General features: G+C 41.6%; 1 protein-coding gene across 5 annotated transcripts in view; it reads right to left on the reverse strand.

The window, feature by feature from the left end:
- Positions 1–17,433, reverse strand: part of myo18ab (myosin XVIIIA b) — a 152,830-nt gene extending 135,397 nt beyond the window's left edge. For 4 of the 5 annotated variants that reach the window (XM_079675542.1, XM_079675543.1, XM_079675539.1 and 1 more), the window contains exons 1-2: positions 17,274–17,433; positions 13,514–14,635 (exon numbers count right to left, since the gene is read on the reverse strand). In XM_079675542.1, coding sequence (XP_079531668.1) covers positions 13,514–14,527 — 1,014 coding nt within the window. In that variant the 5' untranslated portion in view covers positions 14,528–14,635; positions 17,274–17,433. Of the gene's footprint in view, positions 1–13,513; positions 14,636–17,273 lie in introns of those variants that run through there. The other variant, XM_079675544.1, reaches the window with a different exon arrangement.
- Between the last annotated feature and the right edge of the window lie 5,810 nt (positions 17,434–23,243).

The raw sequence follows: 23,243 nt of genomic DNA on the forward strand, positions 1-23,243 counted from the left end.
GGAACTCCCTGTCTACCAAAGGCGTTCCATAAACTTAGCAAAGGCGTTTGGTGTCATAACAGATGGCATTGATCTCAGCACTGATAGAGTTTCCGACTTGTTATTATTATTTGCGATCTGACGTCTTTATTGTAAATCTATCGATGTTATGTCACTCAGAGTTAAATAGACCCTTTTCATGAAGTGATACTACTGGTCCATCTTTATTTATTTATTCTATGCACTTTTATCTTTTATTCAACATTACTCTTTAACTTCTTATGTTTCTATGAATGTATTGGGGGTTTTTTTATTTCTAAAATGGAGCAACTGTCTGGAAACCCAATTTCCCCCAGAATAAATAAATTATTTCCATTCAGAAAAAAAAGACTGGAAGGTCCCATATTGCACCAAGGGACATTTCCATGTAAGCTTTCATTGTATTGTAGCATATGTGAGTCTTATACAAATACATTGAAAGCACAACTTTTTCACGCATACACACCTCGTAAAAAAAAATAACGTTCTTAGTATGATCCGTTTTAAATTGAAAGTTTGCCCCAAATCACACTGCTAACAGGTGAAGCAGAGCACAAAGCAGCGTTGTGTTACCATGGAAACAGCCAGGTGCTTTGACAATACAGCTGAGTCACTGTGCTCAGCGTGGAGAGAAAGGAGAATGCTGACAGAGCCGTTTACAGTGAGCCGCAGTCAGCACTGTGCTACTGCACCACCAGACTGGTTATCACCTTCTGAAAGGGGGCAGGAAAAGGAAATATGTTTCCCATGAGGTTTATGGTAAATGTGGTCTTGATTTAACAAATATGTACTATACTTCCAGGTTGAGAAAAGGCCGTCCAGAGTTTTTCTCTGATCCCTCAAGTCATGGCATCTGCCAATTCTGAGCACCAGTCCACTACCTTTTTCCCAAATGGAGAATTTACCATTAACCCTACTAACCATCAACACATTGGCCTCATTAGCTTATTGTTAATACAAAAACAAATAACAACTGTTTTTAAAGTGGACCTATCATGCTATATTTGAATAATATAGTGTAGGACCATACCTATATAAGGCATATTAATACTTTACATTTTTCAAAATACTAAACAGATCATGCATTTTAGCCATTCCTCATTTCGCTCAATTTAACACTGTCTTTGCATGGGCTGATTCTGTGAGAACAGCACCATCTACAGGCCTGGCATATGTACTACAGCGTCTCCAGCGCTCTCGAACGGCAATGTCCGTGGCTGTCTCCTCCTGATTGGCGGAGTTGGCCCAATAGCCGTAGCGCCACTTCTGTGAAGTCATAGAAGTGTTCAAATCTGGATCAGTCTGTATCAGATCCGTTGCAGCCCCTTTTTAAGAGATTTGGGTATGGAGGAAAATAGAGAGGGTTGTGTTTTCTGACACTTAGTGAGTTCCCTGGAACACCGGGGACACATATTCATGTATAAAAGACGTACAAAAGTGCATTTTGCATGATAGGTCACCTTTAACTAAATAGGACGCAAATCTGACATATCTCCTCTAATCTCGCTGTACTTTTTTGATATCAGTTAGACATCTTTAACAACAAGTCAAACATTAATAGTTTTACTTTTTAAAAAGCCTTAGTAATTTCCTGAAGCAGCCAGACACTGTTGTTTTTAACAAGTGTTACTCAAACAAGAGGAAGTGTCACTCAAAAGGGAGGACATTTGATGAGTACTATTTTTAGCAGCGGATTAAAATGCATTTGATGCTCTGACTGAATTGTAATTTCCTGTCCTTTTGTTCATTTAGCCTGTTTGCAGTTTTTTCCGAGGGCTTTTTTGTTTTGATCGGCCCACTTAACAATGTGTCATGACGATTACAAGACTTAACATGTGTAACGTGTAACAGGTAATGTGTTACACATGTGTACTTTCAACCCTAACCCTGACCATAACCTGTACTGTCACCTTTGTTTCAAAATATGCAAGTTGTCATATTTTTTATAATTTTTTTGTGTTTGATTCTTTAAAGATAGCTGGCGGTTAATCAAAGATATGGAATAAGTTAATGTGGAAATAACTCAAATGAAGTGTGTGATCATGGTAACGAAGGAACATGTGAGCCAGAGCAACAGAGCGGATCATGGAGCTCTGTGGCACAGACAAGAGAGATCAGGCTCTGATACACACTCAGAACCTGAAACAAGATACATTCACTGTCGGCTTGGACATGGGAATTGTGTTACATAAAAAAATTAGGCCTATGACTGGTTTTATCCTTAACTCAAGTTTAATCAATTCCTACTTGTGTAATTGTTATTTGTTCCACTTCTCCCGGCATTGAAACCAAACACCTCAATGTAATTTCTAAGAGAACAGTTGAACTCAGACAAGTCTTTATTATTCATCCTGCCTTCAGCATCCCTGTAAATAATTCAGTGTACAGAACAAAGAGGGGAGAGACACCCCACACCACAGGGAAACTTGCTGGGAAAGTCAGAGCAAAATGGACAAGGGAACAGCCTGCCACATAGAAACAAGCCTACAGTCAAAATACTTTGAGTGCCCACACTCTGGTACTAGAAATAACAGAAACATACAATATCACAGAGTACATATAGAAGTGTGTCCTTCGAGTACTGAGAGGCTTCAGCCCTAACCACATTGTTTGCTAAAGAGGCCCTATTATGCTAGAGGGAGTTTCTCTCCCACTCGCCCCCCCCCCCCGCCCGCCTGAAACGCCTCCATTGAACTCCTCTGTTTACATCCGTAACAGTGACATCACGATATAACACTCGCTCTTCTATTGGCTAGCGCTCCAACACAGTGAACATGAAGGGCTAGGGGGCGGGACATCTCTAAGCAGTTGACTAATCACAACAGATCAGGCCAGCTAGCCAATCAGAGCAGACTGGGCTCTGGTTTCAGACAGAGGGTGAAAAGAGGTGCTGCAGCACAGACAGTATGAGAAAAATAAAGAGCTTGTTGAACATTAAAGCACGGAGACATGACATAGTAGAGGAACAAAATACAAATATGAACCTTTAAATTTGCATTATAGGGCCCCTTTAAAAGAAAGCCTCTTCATGTAGAAAGAGAATGGCGATTTAAGAATATACTGTATGTCCATGTCCAGACATGTTATAGAACTTGTGACAGTGCTGAAGATTATAATTTAGGGCTATGAAAACTAGCTCAAGGGCCACTTATGGGAGAAAAACTCAGATTACTGTAGGTCACACAACACAGACTTCCTCCAACTTGTAATCTAAGTATATAATATAGGGCCTGTGTTGGATTGCTCTGACAAAAGATGCTAGGTTAAGCGCTTTGGCACATGTGGTGTCACAACTTGTACACTACTTTGCAACCAGTTATAGAGAAGGTAGAATAGATATAGACACTTTGGACAATCTCAAACCCATTAATAAAGCTCGGTTTAGGTATTCTTAATTTTTGTTCAGTTTTTTCACAAATAAAATCTCTAAATAATTTGGAATAGTGAAATAGTATTTTACTCAAACAAGTACCCATTAATAGAACTATAAAATGAACTGATAATTTTGTCGTAGTCTCTTAATTTTCTCCACGTCTGTGATATATACTGCCCATCATTGGCAGCAAAGGCACTGTCTAGCCCGGCCCCCCCTCCCCTTTTAGAGGCAGCACTGGTTAATCCCTGTCTCTGGAAGGCGTGAGGATTAGCTCCCAGCAGGACAATGAAATCTGCTATGATACCCTGATCTGGCTACTTGGTTCCGAGTGGCCGAGGAATCAAGCGAGAGGTGATTAAGAAGATTAAGAGCCCAACTGTGTTGTGTTAACCTCCTTTTTTGTAAATAAGAAGCATCGGGCACACATAATCCTGCCTGGCAACACAGAATGATGAGTGACTAATGAGTATCACACACTTTCGCCACCACAGAGATTAGAGACACTGCTAATCTACACCACTGATGAAGATGCAGCCACAATGCTCTGCAAAATAACCAATACAAAGGAGACATTTGAGTGAACCTCTTCTACAACTTCCTGAGCGGTGGGGTCGGCCAATTCAATGACCATCCTTCCAGAAGCGAGACAAATATGTTTTTAAGCAACTACTGTATAGTCCTTTTCAGAAGAAGTTGAGTGCAATCACTCCTCTTCATCTTAAGTACCAGGGAATTTATTTTCAATACGTTTTTGGAACCTCTTGAGGGTTGGTCTATTAATTAGATCATTTCAATGCATTCATGCCTAGTAGTAGTAGGCTCTAGTAGTAGTAGGCTCTAGTAGTGTCTATGATGGTCGGTAGGTCTATTCTCCACTTTGGTAAACACTGAATGAACCACCTCCTGGATTGATTCCCAAGATCTCTGCGACCGGCTATAGTTTGTCGCTTAGTGAACGTGTGTCTCTGCTCTGATCGTGAGCTTTACACTGCAGCACCACCCTCCCAATTTAACCTACAAATATTCAGTTTGTTTTCCCGTCTCATGCATGTTGTTATTCAATTGAACAGAAGATCGTTTTGAGTGTGCTCCTTCACAATTACCTCTCAACAAAATCATAGAGTAAGGCCACTACCATCCGAGGAATATTGCCGAGTTAGAATCGATGCTGAGTTTTAAGAGACTCCAACTTCTATTCATGCTTTCATTTCCTGACAGTTGGACTATTTTTATTTCATTTTAAAGATTGAAAATAAATACATTTAATTGTTTTATTTTATTTTTTACTCGTGTGTTGTGTTCCTTGTAAAGCACTTAGTAACGCTAGTTAAACATTTGTTGTATTTATTCTTCACATGAAACTAGCACACCTAATTATTGTGATTAACGAAACTGTTTCAGCAGGTAAACTTGTTTAGACAGCCTCTCTGAGGTTCATCAACGGTTTTGTCTACCGTTGGCTCCATGCTAAATTGGCCCATTGTTTCCACAATGATGTGGTTTAAAACAAACTGTGTGTGCGTGTGTCACACATGCCATCGCTCCTAACTTGTCCTGTAGCATTCCAGTGTCCCGTCTGCTCTGTCCTCACACATCAACACTCAGAGCCTTTCTGCACACTACTACAACATCTTCTATTTAAAAAGGACACTGAAGCTAACCAAGCTCAGCCAACTCAAGCTAGCTTTTTACTGCATTAATTTGCTATCTTCAAAAGCTGCAATGCGACACAAGAGACAAAATGTATGAGACCCAAAGTCTCATCGGTACTCTTCTATCATATTCTAGAAAAATATTACACAAACAATAATATTATCCTAATTTTAGTTCTGGTCTCATTGAAATGAAAGGGGACGAAGGACTAATTAGACCCTCCAGAAAAACGCGGGCTAAATTCCTTGATTATGCGATTAAACATGCGGGGGTTTTATGTGATTTTATGTGGTGAAATTGCGGGAAGTTGAGAAATATGCGGAAAGTTGAGAAATATGCTAAATATGCGGGGGAAAAGAATAACAATTTTTTTAAATATTGGGCTGTCCTATTTATTCTCTCTCACACACAACCTGCCACTAACATTAAACCCCTTTACTATTCAATTAAAAACATTCAATGTTTATTTATTGTAAAAGCAATTGGGCTATTTTAATCTCACACACACACACACACACACCCCCCCCACACACACACACACACACACACTTCTCCGCCTCATTCTGTTTTAATTTACTCATTCGTTAACTGACCAGCTTCAATCTTGTAGGCTACTCACTTCGTTTCTTGTAGCCCTCGAAAGGGTTTTGGAGGTTGATGCCTCGGTGAACGTGAGTTGTTTGGCTTTCTTGTCCGCAGCAGCAGAAAGCATTTTCGAATGTTTGAATGAATTAAAGTGGGTCGTCACCGTCGATTTTCCCTTATGCTCCAACACACAGTTGCACGGGGTGCAGAATAGTTTCCCCCCACTTTTTGCCCGGTCTTTAGTAGAAATGTTCGTCGGTAAATGAGATGGATTAGATTTTTTTCATCTTGGTGTTTTCTCTATCGTGTGAGCTCCACACGTTCACTCTATACATTGTTGTTTACATTCTGTGATGCACGAGCTGATGACGTCACGTCAAGACGAGTTAACTTTTTTTCTTCTCAACTTTGTGTGGAAAATGCGGGGATTATGCGGCCTTTTGATAAATATGCGGCCTTTTAAAAACCTGCGCCATTTTGCTGATTATGCGGTAAATTCTGCGATCGCAGAATCGCGTTTTTCTGGAGGGTCTAATTAATGTCTGTCTAAAACATATAAACAACTGATGAATAATGTAGCCTTCTTATGAGCGTAGACATGTGGACATGTTTTAGAAATCATATCAATTATTATTTATCATATAACACATTGACAAACATCAAGTTCCCTCCCTCCTCCCTAAGCCTCAGAAGTGCATTCCTCTTCCTCCACAAGAAACTCCCGGGGGAAAGAGTCAGGAAGTGGCCTATTTGTTCCAAAGCAGATTCCACAAATGCCAGAGTGAGACCTTAAGGGAGAAGCCTGCTTCCCGTTTGTTTCCAAGTGAAGATGGCTTGTTGCTACTTTAACCTCCCCTCTCTCCCACGCTCCACCCCCCCCCCTCTCCTCCCCTCACCTCCCCTCCCCTCTCCTCTCAGGCCCCTCCAATCTGGACTACTGCTGCAGCTTAAAGCTTTCCAGCAAAAGGCTAATTGGGTTGTTAAAAGAATACATTAATATCAAATAAAACAGAGCCAGCTTCCTGAGCGATAGTTAGCAGAGCCTCTGTCTTAATTATATCTGGGAAATATGAGAATCAATTAAATAACCAATGTACACGTCTGATCCTTCGATTAGACGTTCATATCCTTACATTGCCTAAAATTCTACTTTACAGGCGGGGACTCAGGAGAAAATATGATGACAAGAAGCAACAAGCCACACGACAACATGTCCAAAATTCATTTATGTAACACCTAACTAGGACAACAACCTTAAAGCAATTTTCCAATCATTTTTAAGTATAAGTTTTATCCTTAGTTTACACTACACTCAAAGAGCAAGGTCACAGAGTTTAACACCAAATGTTTTGCTTCTCCTATCAAGTAAAACTGCCCCCTCGTCTCTTGATTCCGGAGAGTGAACTTTAGAGACAGATGCAAGATGTAAGACCAGAAAGCTGTCATATACCAAGCCACCAGTGAGAGCCGAACCCCATTCATTGAGCCGGCCATTGAGGCATATTTTCTGTAGCGGTCAAAAGGTGGTAATATACTTTTACCATTTCAGTTTACGTTTTTGTAAACTTATCTTTGCAGGAATGCTTTACAAGAAACCTTAACACCATCATACTCAACAGTAACTTGACTGAACCACGACACACTTTAAGTTTTGTCTTCTCGACTGCCCAGTACATGTTACTGAGCCTTTCTGCATGTCATCCTCATTCTCTTTCAAATATCTCTTTTCTCAATCTAAAATAATGGCCAAAAGGAAAATCTGTATGAAGAAATGTAAGTGTAGGTCAGGATTATCTCAAAACATTATTTATATGGTTTTCTGGGTAAATAGTTCAAGCCCGGAGTGGGTAGGGAAAAAAAAGAAAAGTAGAAACGAGTTAAGTCACAATTGCTTTCTGAATAGATTCATTTCTTCATACAGCGGGAATCCAAATGAATTAATCCTGAGTCCAATAACCATCAAAGTCACTCCAGTAGTGCTCCTTAATTACGCTTTCATCCTCCTTTAACAAAATACTTCACATTCATCCAGTTTGTGACAGTAGTTGTAGCATTTTTGAGACTTTTAAACTTTAATTACCGCTGTTTTCCCCCCCCCGGCGCAATTTCCAACAGGAGTCATTTGGGGGGGCTCTTGGGAAGAAAGTTGGGAACCCCTGGGTTAACCAAATAACTTATTTACTCAGAGACAGTACCATAGGGAACCATTAGGGGTAGAATGCTGACTCTTTTCTGGGTTTAGGACTCGTTCCTGCACCACTCTAATCTATTTGAACTTCAATGCTTTAAACACATTTTAATCCAAAGAGCTACACTATTGAAACAAAAGACCTTAAGAACTCTGGGTGGTTATATTATGCTGGCTCTCTGCGGTCTGTTTATGAGTCTGCATTAAAAATGTATTAAATGCGAAGTACTGGATTGATTAGTCGCTTTCCCACCGCAGTACTTTTCCCACAAAGGTTCATCAGAACTTAGTTCATGAGAACTCTTTAGTTCACACCGGAATAAGTCCCTGGGGGAGGATTAGGCAAATGAAGCCGCTGACGTCACTTCTTCTTCCTCTGCTTTGGTTTTACTGGCAGGCCGCAAACAACTTCACGGCGTGTACTGCCGTACGGCGTGTACGGCTTCTCGGAAGGCTTCAGTAGAAGCTGCTGGGTCTCCCAGCAGCTTCTACTGAAGCCTTCCGAGAAGCCGTCCGAGTAAATCAGAAATAGGAACTTTTTTCTCACACGAAAGTCCCTGCTCTCTAGCAGGGACGGAAAAGGGGGTAAAAAGGTTCTCATGAACTAATTTTAGTTCCTGATTTTTTGGGTGTGGACGCAACATTTTGGAACTATATCGGAACTAAAGTGGGAAAAGTACTGCGGTGTGAAAGTGCCTATAGAATTAACTATTAATCAAACATCTAAATGAACATCCTAGACAGTAGACAGGAGGAACACTAGGGATGAGCCAGGTGCTAAGGTACATGTGAAGCAGAAGGCTCCTATAGAGCGAAGTCTTGTTGGAGACACAGAGGTGAAGCTGAGGACGGTGAAGGCCCAGACTGGGTTGTCCTCTGTTTGCCTTTGAAGCAGTGAATGCTGCACATCAGGTTCAGCTAGACCTGGAGCAAGCCTCTGCTGTGTTAGTGCTGAGCACAGATTCTCCACATAACAACATCACTAATTCCTACACAGTGAGGGGTTAGGGAGAAGTGATGACGTATTTTTGTAGGCTGACCTTGAAGTTAACATTGCAAGGGCTCCCCAAACAAAAACCAACGCGTTTTTTCCATTTGATGTTGGATAATTGCAGAAAATGCACATGTATGGTGCTTTGATATTTTGTTCCTCAGGATTCACATATTAACACCACTTGTATTATTTTTGAAGTGTAAATGCAATTTACAAAAGTCGAAAGCTATCTTTTTGCAGTAGAAGCTAGCGTATTAGCTGTAATGTACTGTCACAGGACTTCGCATCAAGATCACTAAGCTAAAGGCGGCTCATGTTCAGCATGATGGTGATTGGTGGTCCAAGACACTTGTAAGCGACCGCCATTTCAACACATAGAAGCTTAGGAAGCAAACCAGTGGGGTGTTTACTGACACATCTTTCTTCTTGAACCCTCTGCGAAAAATGCGAAAACTTGCATAAACCTAAGACCCTATTTCCAATGTCTAACCACAAACGCATTCAAAAAAACATTGACTTTGACACAAGCGAAAATGCTAAGTATTAAATGCTAACTTATTTCCGGATATATGATTCATTCCAGCACCACTTTGAAACTACACTCTTGGAGCTTTTTAATGTGATTTTTTATTATTTCATTTTAAATATGAATCTAAGTTTATGTACAACGACAAGACATTTAAAAAACACAGCAGGCCTACCTAAATTACTCCTATCACTTGATGCTTAAAATTATCAGTATCAGCAAAAGATCTTGTGCATCTAGCCGAGCTAACTGGAGCCAGTCGTTTTTGTATTTGTTGCTTCAGGGTGAAAATGTTTCCTCCTTCTTTAAGACATCCCAGTGCTTAGAATATCCGGCTCGTACCGCTCCTAGCGAAAATAAAAGGTGCATCCTGTCTGTGTTCATTAACTCTTCCTGAGTTCATGTCTGTGGGGCAGACTCCTGTCTGCAGCTTTGGGTGGACTGACACAATGCTGCCTGACTTCAGCTGTTTAACCTATTGAGGATTAGCTCCCAGCAGGACATTACATATTGTCAAACCCAATCTTTCTTCTTCAAGAGGATTATTCTAGTCCATAAACATTTGGAAATTATTGATATATTTTTCCTATATAGTTATGTTAAAACTGTCCTCCCAAAATTCTGAGATCTAGATTTGGATCAATGTCAAATTGAAGGCATAGTGTCTGAGGAATCGTGATAGGCATTTTAATAATTTTCTGAAATTGTTCTAGTCCAATCCAATAATTGATTAAACAAGAAACAAAATCTGATATATATATATATATATATATATATAATGATAGACCATAAAAACAGACCTAAGGCTAGCTGTAAGCATCAAAGTCAACTACTGAACGTCATCGCGCTGACCACGAGTACACCTTTAGTTTAGCTGTGTTAATGTGAAGTTATAATGCACCATAATGTAGTTTGTTCATGGCCTAACATTAGCTTTTGAGTTCTGCCGATTATGTTCACGCTAAATATTTCAAAGTGTTGTTGATACCAAACTAGTCATAAGCATCATAAATGTTTGTTTGCCACAGAGCTTATTTTCTGTTATCATCCAAAATCTAATGGAAAAATCTGTGTTTTGTTGTTGGAGGCCGATGCCATGATAAATTCCTGATCGGCCAACAAAAATACATTACTGCAACAAGCTACATTGTTTGACCTGGCAGGTGCCGTGTCAATTTGTCGAACTGAGTGGTTGCCCTCTCCTCTCCTTTATTTAAACCAGCACTCGGGCTGCTGATATCCGTTGAAGAGGACAAAGAGGTGCAGACAGGCCTGCTGTTTAACACACACACACATACACAAATCAGCCAATTGGCTCATGAAGTTAAAGGAGAGGAAATGTGTGTGTGTGTGTGTGTGTGTGTGTGTGTGTGTGTGTGTGTGTGTGTGTGTGTGTGTGTGTGTGTGTGTCTGGCCCAACACTAAACACTTCAACAAAGCTCCCTCCACTGTGCACTTCCTGTTTGCTCCATGGAAGTCATTAGAGCAGCTCCTCACATAACTCAAAGTAAGTCTCTTATGTGAGAGCTTCCACACCCAGTCACGTCTTCTGTCTCTTGTCAGGAAAAGGACAACATGGGCCACATACAGTCACTCTCTGCCTCGCCTCCAGGAGCAGATGAATCCAATTGTGGTGAGATGGGTGGGGGGGGTTAGAGTCCCTTTCAGTCTGACAGTGTCACAAGGACTCTTGAACCATGGCCAACGGAGGCAAACAAACAAAGTCCTCTGATGCAGGACACTACTGTAAATGCTGACCTTCTACACAACTCTTCCAATTGGAAATCATATGATCAGTTTTCCATAGACCACAGTATGTACGTTTAGTCACAACAAACATAGTCAGTATGCAACGATATAAAGCAGAGATCTCACTGACAAAACGTACTGATGTGGACTCTGTATTAAGAGTGCTACTATTGAAACTAGGGTTGCAAAGGGGCGGAAAATTTCCGGAAAGTTTCCATGGGAAGTTAAGCTGGGGAATTTTGGAAATATTCGATGCAAAATTAAACAAAAAAACATGACATTTCAACTTTTTTAAATTTATTTTTTTAAGAACAGAACAAGTTTTAATTATTTTATTGAACAATTATTTGTTTCATTGAAGAACGAAAACAGTATGTACGTTTAGTCACAACAAACAGTCAGTATGCAACGATATAAAGCAGCCAAGACTAGTGTTGTACAAGCCCTGCATGGACTTTATTTCCAGCAGATGATGGACTTGTACACCTGCCAGGTTCAAACCAGCCATCGCCTTTTTCTGTTGCAAGTTAAATAAATATAGCTAAATTTAGCTCAAGTTCCCAATACTGTGAAGTCTCCCTGTAAGACACAGTCTGGGAAGAGATCTCACTGACAAAACGTACTGATGTGGACTCTGTATTAAGAGTGCTACTATTGAAACTAGGGTTGCAAAGGGGCGGAAAATTTCCGGAAAGTTTCCATGGGAAGTTAAGCTGGGGAATTTTGGAAATATTCGATGCAAAATTAAACAAAAAAACATGACATTTCAACTTTTTTAAATTTATTTTTTTAAGAACAGAACAAGTTTTAATTATTTTATTGAACAATTATTTGTTTCATTGAAGAACGAAAACAGGAATTTTGAGTTAAATATTACTCATCCCCCCCAACCCCACTCATTAAAAAATGAACAGAAATGCACCCCCTATCCAAAAATCCCCACAAAGCCCCATTCAAAAATGTTCAATGAAAAGAGCCCTTCTCCCTCCAAAAAGTCCCATAGTGTGATCCAGTCTTCTCGAAATCATCTGTGCATGTGATGGAGGAATACACAGTGCCTGTAGGGGGTGTGGTCTCAATAGCCATGCAGTAAGCAGTGTGCTATGGCATGGATATTCAAGTGTACTTGAATGGCATCTGTTTGTTTTAGTCAAGATTATGCTAAAATATACTTTCCCCAACTATATTTAAGTTCCCTATGAAGAGCCAACCTTCAATTTTGTAAATTCCCAGTTAATTCCCATGGAAAGTTTCCGTCTTTGAAAATTCCCGGAATTTTGCAACCCTAATTGAAACCAATAAAAAGGCAAAAATAATGGCCTTCCACTTAGCTTTTCCCACTAGAGTTTCAGGAAAAAACAAAAGGATTATCTGTGACTGTTGGCATACTTCGGCTATGAAAGTCTGAGGGTGAAGGTTGCTCACGGCTCTGGGTTAGTCACTTTTTTACAGAGTCATCTGCATTGACAACATGCAAAAGGATTTTTTGTCATATTCACTGTTAAAAACAAGTTTCTTTGTCCTATAAAAAGCTCATTTTATTTCCACTCTGACACCATATACAAGGAAACATGATGTATAAAGGAATTAAAACAAGGGTTATTTTGGGGGCTGGGAGGTTGCTTGGATTGATAGATATTTTTCACAAACCTTTTTCTGTAATCTAAGCCTGTAATTATGTGCAACACCAGATTCATATATTTAACTATAGAAATGTATAAAATATTGTTCCAGGGGAGCAAATCCCAAGACCCACTAGATAGTCCAAGGTCCACATACCATAGTCTCACAAAATAAAGGTTGAAAACACTGAACCGTTGTCTCTTACATCACGATCAGGCACTTGGATAGCATGTCTTAGAAGCACAAACAATAACTGTAGATGAGACATTAAGCAGTAGCATATGCAATCTAATTTGAGTTGGACTTGTGAAGGCATTAAATGCTTTTCTGGCAGTAATACAGCAGTAAACAAGAGGCATGTAGAGGCGATCACGAAATCATAGATATGCTCTGAAATTTTGAAATGGAGATCCGTTGAGAAAATATAGGAATGTAAAAAAAGGGGAATCAATGTAAACAAATCCTTTTAAAAGCCAAGGCAAGAGTGGTAAGAAAAGTTAAGACTCAAGGTGATTATTTTCAATTCATTAAGTCTTGAAGCTTTGTATTCAAAGCAGGACACCTTGAATTGACTGTCATCTAACAGGCATCAGCCCCCACGTCATGATTAGACATGAGAATCTGGCACATTGATGTATCAGAAAATCTGCCTGTAAAAAAAGTTCTGAAACACGGCACTCATAAAACTGTGAGGAAACACTGAAAGAGTTTCAGATTAGAAGACAGTCAACCTGCCAAGATATGGAAAGAGAGCAGCACTCGTGGCGAAGATAGTTTAAGAGTTTGTAAAGAGCTGCTTACTTGTCGGGCCTCCCTGCGCAGCCCCTCGGTGTTCCTCAACCAGCAGCGGCTCAGCTCGCTCAGCTCCAGGATGGCCTGCACCTTCAGCCTCACCGTGTCCCCCGACTGACGGATCATCTCCACTATCTCGTCCCGGCTCTTGTTCTCCACGTTGCGTCCGTTTATCTCCACCAGCCTGTCGCCAGGCACCAGCCCCAGCGCCAGGTCCTTGGTCCCGGCGCCAGGCTCTGCAAAGTGGACGACACGCCTGTACACTCCTCCGTCAGGGCTGTGGTCCAGCATGGTGGTGCGACGCAACGAAAACCCGAAGTCGCCAGTGTTGCGCCGTTGGAGTTCCAGCTCACGGATCTCTGGTGCGCTTGGTGCGACCACAGCCGGCAGCTGAAGCTGTGCGGGGAAGGTCTTGTCGACCACCTCAGGGACGTAGACTTTTTGGGGCTCAGGTGCAAATTCAGGCTGCTGCCTCAAGCTGTGTTTGCGGAGCATGCTGAAGACTTTGCTCTCCACCTGCGGGGATGGGGCAGAAGAGTTCTGGCCTGAGGGGGTGGAGCTCTCCGAAGGGCTCTCTTCTTTACTCTTCTGGGAGAAGGAGAAGCGTTTCATCATCTGAGAGGAGTTGGTCTTGGCGAGGGAACCGAAGTGAGCAACGCGATCCCGTACCGAGCCTCGACGTCCATCTGATCCTTCCCCGCCCTCCCCCTTCAGGTCATCGGTGGAGCTGGCGGCGCTCAGCTGATCATCAAAAACCATGCTGCTGCGGTTGCTCAAGCCATCCGATTCTATGTCAGTGAGGGTGAGCTCGTTGCTGCTGGCCACTTTGATGGGAATGGGGTTGGAGATCTCCAGTTTGGTCTTGGACTCACGCTTGGACTCCCTCTTCAGGTTGAAGAAGCCACGACGCATGCTCATTTCTTCCAGGCTGCGCAGCTCTGCTGCAGACATCCTCTCCTTCTTATCCTTCTTGTCCTTCTTACTCCCTTCCCTCTCCTTGTCCTTTTTCATCAGATTAAACATGGTGACAAACTAGACGATGCCTTTCCGTCCACCGTTAATCTATTTTCTCTACCGAGATGGAGGTCCAGTTCAAAGACGCTTTTGTTGTAACCGACAGGGACGAACCCCCTGGGGAAAGAGAAAAGGAGAACAAACTGTGTCAAGCATATAAAATATTAATTAAATCAAATCTTGTTTTTAGCTGGACACAGCTAATAAAACTAATATATATTTAAAACACCGATAATATAATGTTTTTTTTAAACAATCAAAAACATTCAGATTATTGATGTGACAATATTTTTGCCATGACTTTTAGGGCATTTGTTAAGGTTTGGGATCTTTTAAGTCAACATTTGTTGAGCTCTCTTTGAGAGCTCTTTTTGTTATTAGCAAAAATATATTTGAGAACTTAACACTGTTGGGTGCCTTCGCAGAGTCCGAAAGACATTAGATTAGAGGACAATATAACGTGCTGTCATCTGGACAGCAATATCTGCTGCTGCACCACCAGACTACAGAGCAGCTTCTTCCCTCTTTAACTCATCCTTCAAACTCCACCTTCAAAAATAGCTTTGTTTTTTTCTGGTGCTGCATAAAGGGACGACAACTGCATTTTCTTGTGTAACCTTGTGTTGTACAATGACAATAAATCAGCCTGGGACTTTATCAGATATTAAATTATGTGCAATTACATATAATCATTTAAGTATTATATTGCCTAGATTAGTGACATCATTGATAACGGGATATAACTACTAACGGAAGTGGCGAGCGTTTGAAATATCTTACTTCCCAGTAACATCTGGCTATTTTATAGTTTATTCACTTTGTTTCAGAAATCTGCCTCAGAAGTCTCACAGCATTGTATAAGGTACAGGCCTACATCACTAAAGACCTCCAACACTCTGATATTTCATTGGATGTGCTTCGAAGGACCAAAACACATTCCTGGACTTGTTTTTTGACGGGGTCTCTCCAAACCCTCAAATATTAGGAACTCTTCCTGCCACAAGCAGTCCGCAGATCCATCCATTCAAAATCTTGGAAAGAGCAGTTGCCAACCAACTCCACCATCACATGTCCAACCATGAGCTCTATGAACCCTTTCAATCTGCCTACCGGACCCACCACAGCACCGAGACCGCCCTGATCAAAATCACCAATGACCTCCTCACCAGAACTCAGCTGCCAGGGTTCTCACACGCACCAAGCGCTGGCAGCACATCACCCCCACTCTCTTCAACCTCCACTGGCTCCCGGTCAAGTCCTGCATCACCTACAAATTCCTCCTCGTCACCTACAAGTCCCTCCATGCCCTCTCCCCTCAGTACCTCATAGATCTCCTGCACCCATACATCCCGTCCCGCACCTTTCGATCCTCAGACTCCGGCCTGCTCTCCTTTCCCCATTCAATACAGTGCTTCAGGGTGCTGAAACATTACCACTCATCGCCTCAGGATTAAGTTGACATTTTAGAAAAATGTAGTGCTTCTCAATGGATTATATAGGAACAATTAACCCAGAACAGTAATACAAGTGTCCTAAAAGCTCCTTTTCACCAGAGGTGGAAGAAGTGCTTGGGTAAAAGAATTTTAGAATACTCTGTTACAAATAAAAGTCCTGAAATCTAATATAACTCAAAAGTAAAAGTGCAAAAGTATTAGCATCAAAATATACTTAGATTACCAAACGTAAAAGTACTCAAGTCATTATGCAGATCGGTCCATTTCATTCGATATGTTTTATAATTATTGATAATTAAAATGTTATCAAAGCTGGTAAAGTTGCAGCTAGTTTAAATTACTTTTTATACTGCAGGGTAGCTTGCAAATGTTATTCCAGGTATTCAAGTAACAAAAGGAATTAAATGAATGTAGAGGAGTACAAGTACACTATTAACATTTGAGTTGTAGATGGGTAGAATAACAAAGTAGCAACAAATTAGAATACTACATTTAAGTACAAATCCCTCAAAATTGTACTTGAGTACAGTACTTATAAATTAGCTTTGTTACTTTCCACCTCTGCTTTTGAGTCAGTGACTGTTATCTTTGACTACAGACAGGGCCAGAGTGAATGGTCAGCTTTAGTGTGTGTGTGTGTGTGTGTGTGTGTGTGTGTGTGTGTGTGTGTGTGTGTGTGTGTGTGTGTGTGTGTGTGTGTGTGTGTGTGTGTGTGTGTGTGTGTGTAAAATAACCAATAACCAGAGCTAGGGGACATTAAACGCTAACGGTGCTGCTGTTTAATGCTTTCTTCTGTTTATCTAATGGCTGCTGAGGGTGAAACGATGCTAACATCTGGCACTGAAGCATACACAAAGCAACATTTATTATCCCCACTCTGCATTTAATGTGAAGTCGGGGGACAAAAAGCATGACAGCGCTAAATAGGTGTAGCTTTTCGGCTACATTAGCGAGCCGAGCTACCGTTTCGTAGGTGGAGGTTAACGTTACCTAATAACAAATATTTGCCATTTTATTAAACCGCAAACAAAAAAACACCAGATATAAAAGCCATAAGTCATTCATAATGATTTTCTGCAACTTTGGACAGAGCCACCTAGCTAGCTAAATAGCTTGATTGGCTCCAGCCACAGCCTCGGTTCTCTGCCCTCTTCTTTGGTGGGGCAAATCCTGGAACAAGAACAATATACTGGGATCCTGTGAAAATTACCCAGTGAGCCCGATCGCCCGCCTGCCTCCACAAGGCTGGCTTCAAACACCCAGTGCCCCACACACATGTTTATGTAGAAAGAAGTACTCACTGTTCTCCAGGACAACTATGGAGCACCGCTGGTGCCTTGTTTCTGGGCGCAGCTCGGCTCGTCAGGAACAGAAGCCGCAGACTGGCTTTCAGCTAGCGATAGCCGGCTGCTCCCACTGCCAGCCCCGCTCGGAGGCGCCCTGCAGCAGCCAAAGCCGCTCAGCGCCCCTTGCCGGGCAGACAGGGGGCTACATCTCGCATTTCGCACCACCCTAGTAACAGGATCAACACTACTAACACCATTGTACTTCAAGTCACTTTGTGCCAGACTGAAACTTCTAACATTGGACTAAAATGGGATTTTGTTAAGACATGCATGGTCCCCAGAGGATGAATTATAATGGCTTACACGATCTCCTTCATTTACCTGCAGCTTATTATAAATGTATTATGTCAAATATCTCTCTAGCAGATAGTTTGGCACAACATTTGTGGTGAATATTGGTGTTGACCCCCGGATTTTGACTCACCCGATGATGGACATTTGTCACGTGTGCAAACATTCATGTTCTCCTCAATGTCAATTGCAGTGTTGGAATGTAAAAAGTAAAAAATGTGGATATACTTTTTGTTAAGCTTGGGTGCACATGAATCGCGTATGAACAATAAGTAAATCAGACTCGGTATTCTCTTCAGCATGTCTCCGGTAAGTTTATTCACAGACTGACAACAGTCAACGTAGTGACGTCACATTAGGACGTACCTTCATACAAGAACAGAATAACAGTGCGACTGCTACCGTAGTACACAGACTAAGGGCGTCATCAAATAATAATACTTAACACCCCCACTCGCTCTTAGCTTACTGGGTTACCTGAGAACAAAACAAAATAAGGCTTCTTTTTCTTTTACCTTAACTATGTTAACTCTTTGCCCTTCTAGGTGCCAAACATATCCTGAGCAAACCTCTTTAGCTTTATTTTGGTGGCTGGTTTTGTCATCACATCAGCGATCATTTGCTCAGTAGGACAGTATTCCAAAATTACCTTTCCACTATTTACAGTCTCCCTTATGAAATGGTACTTAATATCAATGTGCTTGCACCTTTGCCTGTTTACTGGGTTTCTGGCTAGTGCTATAGTACCTTGGTTGTCTTCGTACACCTTTGTTTGTGCATATTTGTATTTGTCTATACCTCTGAGTAATTGTTCTAAGTAGATGTATTCCTGTATGGCTGACGCTAAGGCCATGTACTCTGCCTCGCAGGTAGATAGTGCAACCGTAGGTTGTTTCCTTGCCTTCCATGAGATCAAGGAGCTTCCTTCACTGAGACTGGCACAATATCCTGATGTACTACGTCTGTCTGTTACGTCTGATGCCCAGTCAGCATCACTGTACACTCTCAGACCTAGTCTATCTGTGTCATTTCTCTTAAAGCATAACCCCTGTTCTGCTGTACCTTTAAGGTATCTGAACACATGTTTTACTGTGTTCCAGTGCTCTTCAGTTGGTTCAGCAAAGTGCTGAGATAGTTTACTGACCACAAAACATATATCTGGTCGAGTGCATGTGGACAAGTAGATTAAACTTCCTACTGCCTCCCTGTACTTTCTTGGCTCTTTAAAGTTTTCAGCGTCTGCTGTGTATTCTAGTTTTGGCTCACATGGTGTGTCTCTGGACTTGCAATCCTGCATTTCAAATCTCTCCAGTATTTTGCTCACATATCTCTTTTGAGACATTTTGACTTGACCTTCTGTTTGCTCAAAATCTATACCTAAGAAATATTTCAACTTTCCCAGGTTTTTCATTTTGAACCTTTCAGTTTTCATCCCCTTTACACTTTCCAATACACCCTCGTTGCTGGCTGCTATAATGAGATCGTCAACCCATATTATTAGGATTACCTTTTCGCTGTGCTTTTCTCTTGTATACACACAGTGATCAGCGGGGTTTTGTACAAAACCATTTTCAGTCAAACATGTATGTAACATAGCATTCCAGTTTCTGCCTGACTGCTTTAAACCATAGAGAGATTTGTGCAACTTGCATACTAACTCTTCACCTGTTTTTGACTGTTTCTCATAACCTTCTGGTTGTGTCATATATATTTCACAATCAATGGGTGCATGTAAATAGGCTGTTTTAACATCCATTTGGTGTAAGATTAAGTTCTCCTGTGCTGCCTTTTGCATGAGTACTCTTACACTTGTCATATCAGCTGTGGGTGAGAATGTCTCATCATAGTCGATTCCTGGTTTCTGACTGTAGCCTTTAGCTACAAATCGCGCCTTGTACTTTTCTGACCCATCAATGTCACTCTTGAGTGCGTAGACCCATCTACCCCCCACTGCCCGTTTGCCTGGTGGCAATTGGGTGAGGTTGAAGGTCTCGTTCTCCTCCAGTGATCTCATCTCCTCGTTCATGGCATTTTTCCACTGCCTTGATTTGGGTGACGCTATGGCGTCCTGGAAGGTTTGAGGAATGTCGCATACTGCTCTGTAACAAAAATCCATGCATGTTTGCAGTTTGTCCTCCGTATCGTCAGTCTCAAACTCCTGTAGGTGAGCTGGTCTCCTCCTGGTTCTGGGTGGGTTTTTTCTGTTTGGAGTCTCGGTGACTTTACCCGGCTGTGTACGTTCAGTCTGTTCAGGTAAAGTCCCAGAAGCACCACTTTGAGTATCTTGACCTGGCACATTTCCCACATCACATTCATCAACAACATTTTCATCGCTGTCCTTGACCCTGGGATGTACATCACTATCACCATATTCATTGTATGACTCTGGTGTTTGTGTTTCCTTTTCTTTATCCCCCTTTGTTGTGAATTTTACCAATCTGTGCTTTTGGACCCTCTCTGTGTCTGGATAATACACCAGGTAAGCTGGGCTATTTTTATCATAGCCTATGAAAACACCTTGCTCACACCTAGGGTCGAGCTTTCCCTTCACTTGTTTGTAAGCAAAACACACTGACCCAAATTTCTGAAGTTTGGATATATTTGGTTCTTTGCCTGTGAACAGCTCGTATGGCGTTTTCTTTGTGCGCCTACTGTAACACCTGTTCCTTACATAAGCTGCTGTCTGTATGGCGTAGTTCCATAGTTTATTTGGTAACTTGCTTTCTATCAGTAAGCATCTGCCCATATCATAGAGAGTTCGCCAACCTCTCTCTGCTGTACCATTTTGGTGGGGTGAATAGGGTGCAGACGTCTCGTGTCTAATCCTATTTTTGGTTAACAGTGCCTGGAAGTCTCGGCTTGTAAACTCAGTGCCGTTATCTGAACGGATACACTTAACTTCTCCGTAAGGTGCTATGTCTGCTAAGAACCTTTCTGTGGCCTGCACTGTATCACTCTTGGACCTTAGAAAATACACAAAAATAGTACCAGAGTAGTCGTCTGTAAAAGACTGTGTATATCTGTGCCCTTCTATGCTTGGTGTTGACATGGGACCGGCTAAGTCTGTGTGGACTAGTTCTAAGGGCATCTTAGCCTTTTTGTCTGGCTCCCTATTTCTCGTTTGGGTGAACTTGCCCTGTGTACACACTTCACACAACTGAGCTGGTTTGACTGCACTTCCTCTTATCTCCATGCCTTTCACTACACCTTGTAAATTTTGTACATCTTCGTAATTGCAATGACCCAAAATTTCATGCCAAGTTTGCATGTCGTGACACCCTTTACATTGGTCAACATTCCCCTCAACAGTTGGTAAGTAATACAAATTTACACTTTCATGGATGTCAAACCTGCTGCCGTCTTTGGTAACCATGTGACTGTCCCCTTTCTTGAAGGTGATTTTCGCCCCTCCGTTTGTTGCTCTTGCCACCGAAAAGATGTCATGTGGGTATGAGGGCATGTACAGTGCATCCCGTAGCTGTGCTCTGTGTTGTCGTCCGGCGTCGTCTAATAGACATATCACCGCCGTTCCTCTTCTCTGTGCTGTTCCATTGCACTTGGTCCCGTCAGCTAACTCCACTGAATGAGACTCGGGCTGGAATGAATCGTCGAAGCTTTTAAACTTTCCGATGTCGTTCACGATGTGGGATGTCGCTCCTGCGTCCACCATGATGCCTTTCATCTTCACGTTGTCTGGTGGTTTCCCGCTCTTTGTGTGCTTGGCCTTGAAGAGATGGTCTTGGTCGCCATTCTGTTCCTCTGCGACTCTTCTGGCACCATCTTCTCCCCCCTTTTTCTTACAGAGTGATTCATCGTGTGTATTCCTTTTGCAGTAACCGCACCACACTTTTCGAAAACATTTTCTTGATATGTGTCCTTTTATTCCACACTTGTAGCACGTCACATTGGCATCTTCATCTCTTCTGTTGCTAGCGTGCGTCTTGGTGCCTCGGCCTTGCCTTGCACATGTTTTCATCACATTATCTGTGGATTCTGCTGTGTTCATTTTCTCCGACTCTTCATAGACCCTTAATCTTCTTCTAAAGTCTGTGAACGTAACGTTATCTTCGTTCTGTGTTACATGGACGGCGAATGGCTTGAAGGAGTCTGGTAACCCATTTAGTATCATGGCTATGGTCAGTCCATCACTCATGGTCTCGCCTGCATCTCTCAGGGCTGTAATCACGTTCTCTGCCCTTATCATGTAGTCGGTAACACTCTCGTTGTCTGCCATGTGCAGCCTCGTTAACGACGTGTATAAGTTTATTATCCTCGGCTTGCTTTTCCCTGAATAATGTTCTTTCAGTATTTTCAGAGCCTTCCTGCCGTCATCTGCGGCCTCATGTCTTATTAGCGACAGGCTCTTATCATCTATCAGCCTTATTAGCTCAGCATAGCAATCAGCATTCTTCCTTCTATCTGCATCTAGCTGTTCTTGATCAGCACCGGTGGGCTCATGTAAGATAGTCTCTTTTAGCCTCAGAGTATGTAAGCAGCCTAGGAATCTTGTTTCCCAAAGGTCATACTTATCTTCACATCCTTTGAATAAGAGCTGCGGTGCCAGGAGACCTGTTGCTCTGCTTGCCATTTTTGCGCGCCAACTTTACCGCGAGGGCTACTAGCTTGCTAATATACTTCACTTGCTAAGCTAGCTTGTTAGCTTAATTGGCTAACGCGTAATACGTCGCGTAACACTTCTTCCGATAATCTAACTCACTTATCTCCAAGTCGGTTTGTGTCCAACTCTGCCTGGGCCCATAACCTGTTAAGCTTGGGTGCACATGAATCGCGTATGAACAATAAGTAAATCAGACTCGGTATTCTCTTCAGCATGTCTCCGGTAAGTTTATTCACAGACTGACAACAGTCAACGTAGTGACGTCACATTAGGACGTACCTTCATACAAGAACAGAATAACAGTGCGACTGCTACCGTAGTACACAGACTAAGGGCGTCATCAAATAATAATACTTAACACTTTTACTTACACATTTTTTAATATACTGTACACAGCATTTTAAAACATATCTAAAATTGGCTTCACATTGACAAACAACATTCAAATGATTTGACATGTATTTCCTACTGATATCCTAGAATAACTATTTATCGTGAATATATCATTTACATTTGACTGATAATACTTCTGTACTTAAGTAACATTTTTAATTCAGAACTTTGTAATGGATTATTTCAAGACCATAGTAATTTAACTTTGACTCAAGTAAAGGGCAAGCATGTTTTCCACCAATGGTCAATTGTTCAATTTGTCTAATACTTTTCTAAATGAATTCCTGTTGCCTTTATTTCTAGTGAGCAAATATTGCATGCTTCCACAACTAGTCTTCTTGATTATACATAGACCTAACATTAACTGTCATAACAGCCTCCAAGAGTTGAAGATACAATGTAAGTTTAGTCACTACCAAAACAAGACTACTATGATATATTATATATAGCTTAGTTGCCTCTCATTGATAACACAGCTGTAAATAGACAGGAAATAGTTGAGAGAGCTGTGATGACCTATGTTCAAAGATTGTTTAACATTTTGTAATCTAAAGTATAATTTGATGATGTTCTTTACCCTTATCTGGCCATATAAAGAATTCCTCACACGTTGAAACATAACA

This window comes from Notothenia rossii (genome assembly GCF_949606895.1).
Source record: "Notothenia rossii genome assembly, chromosome: 4".
In the NCBI taxonomy this organism is placed as follows: Eukaryota; Metazoa; Chordata; class Actinopteri; order Perciformes; family Nototheniidae; genus Notothenia; species Notothenia rossii.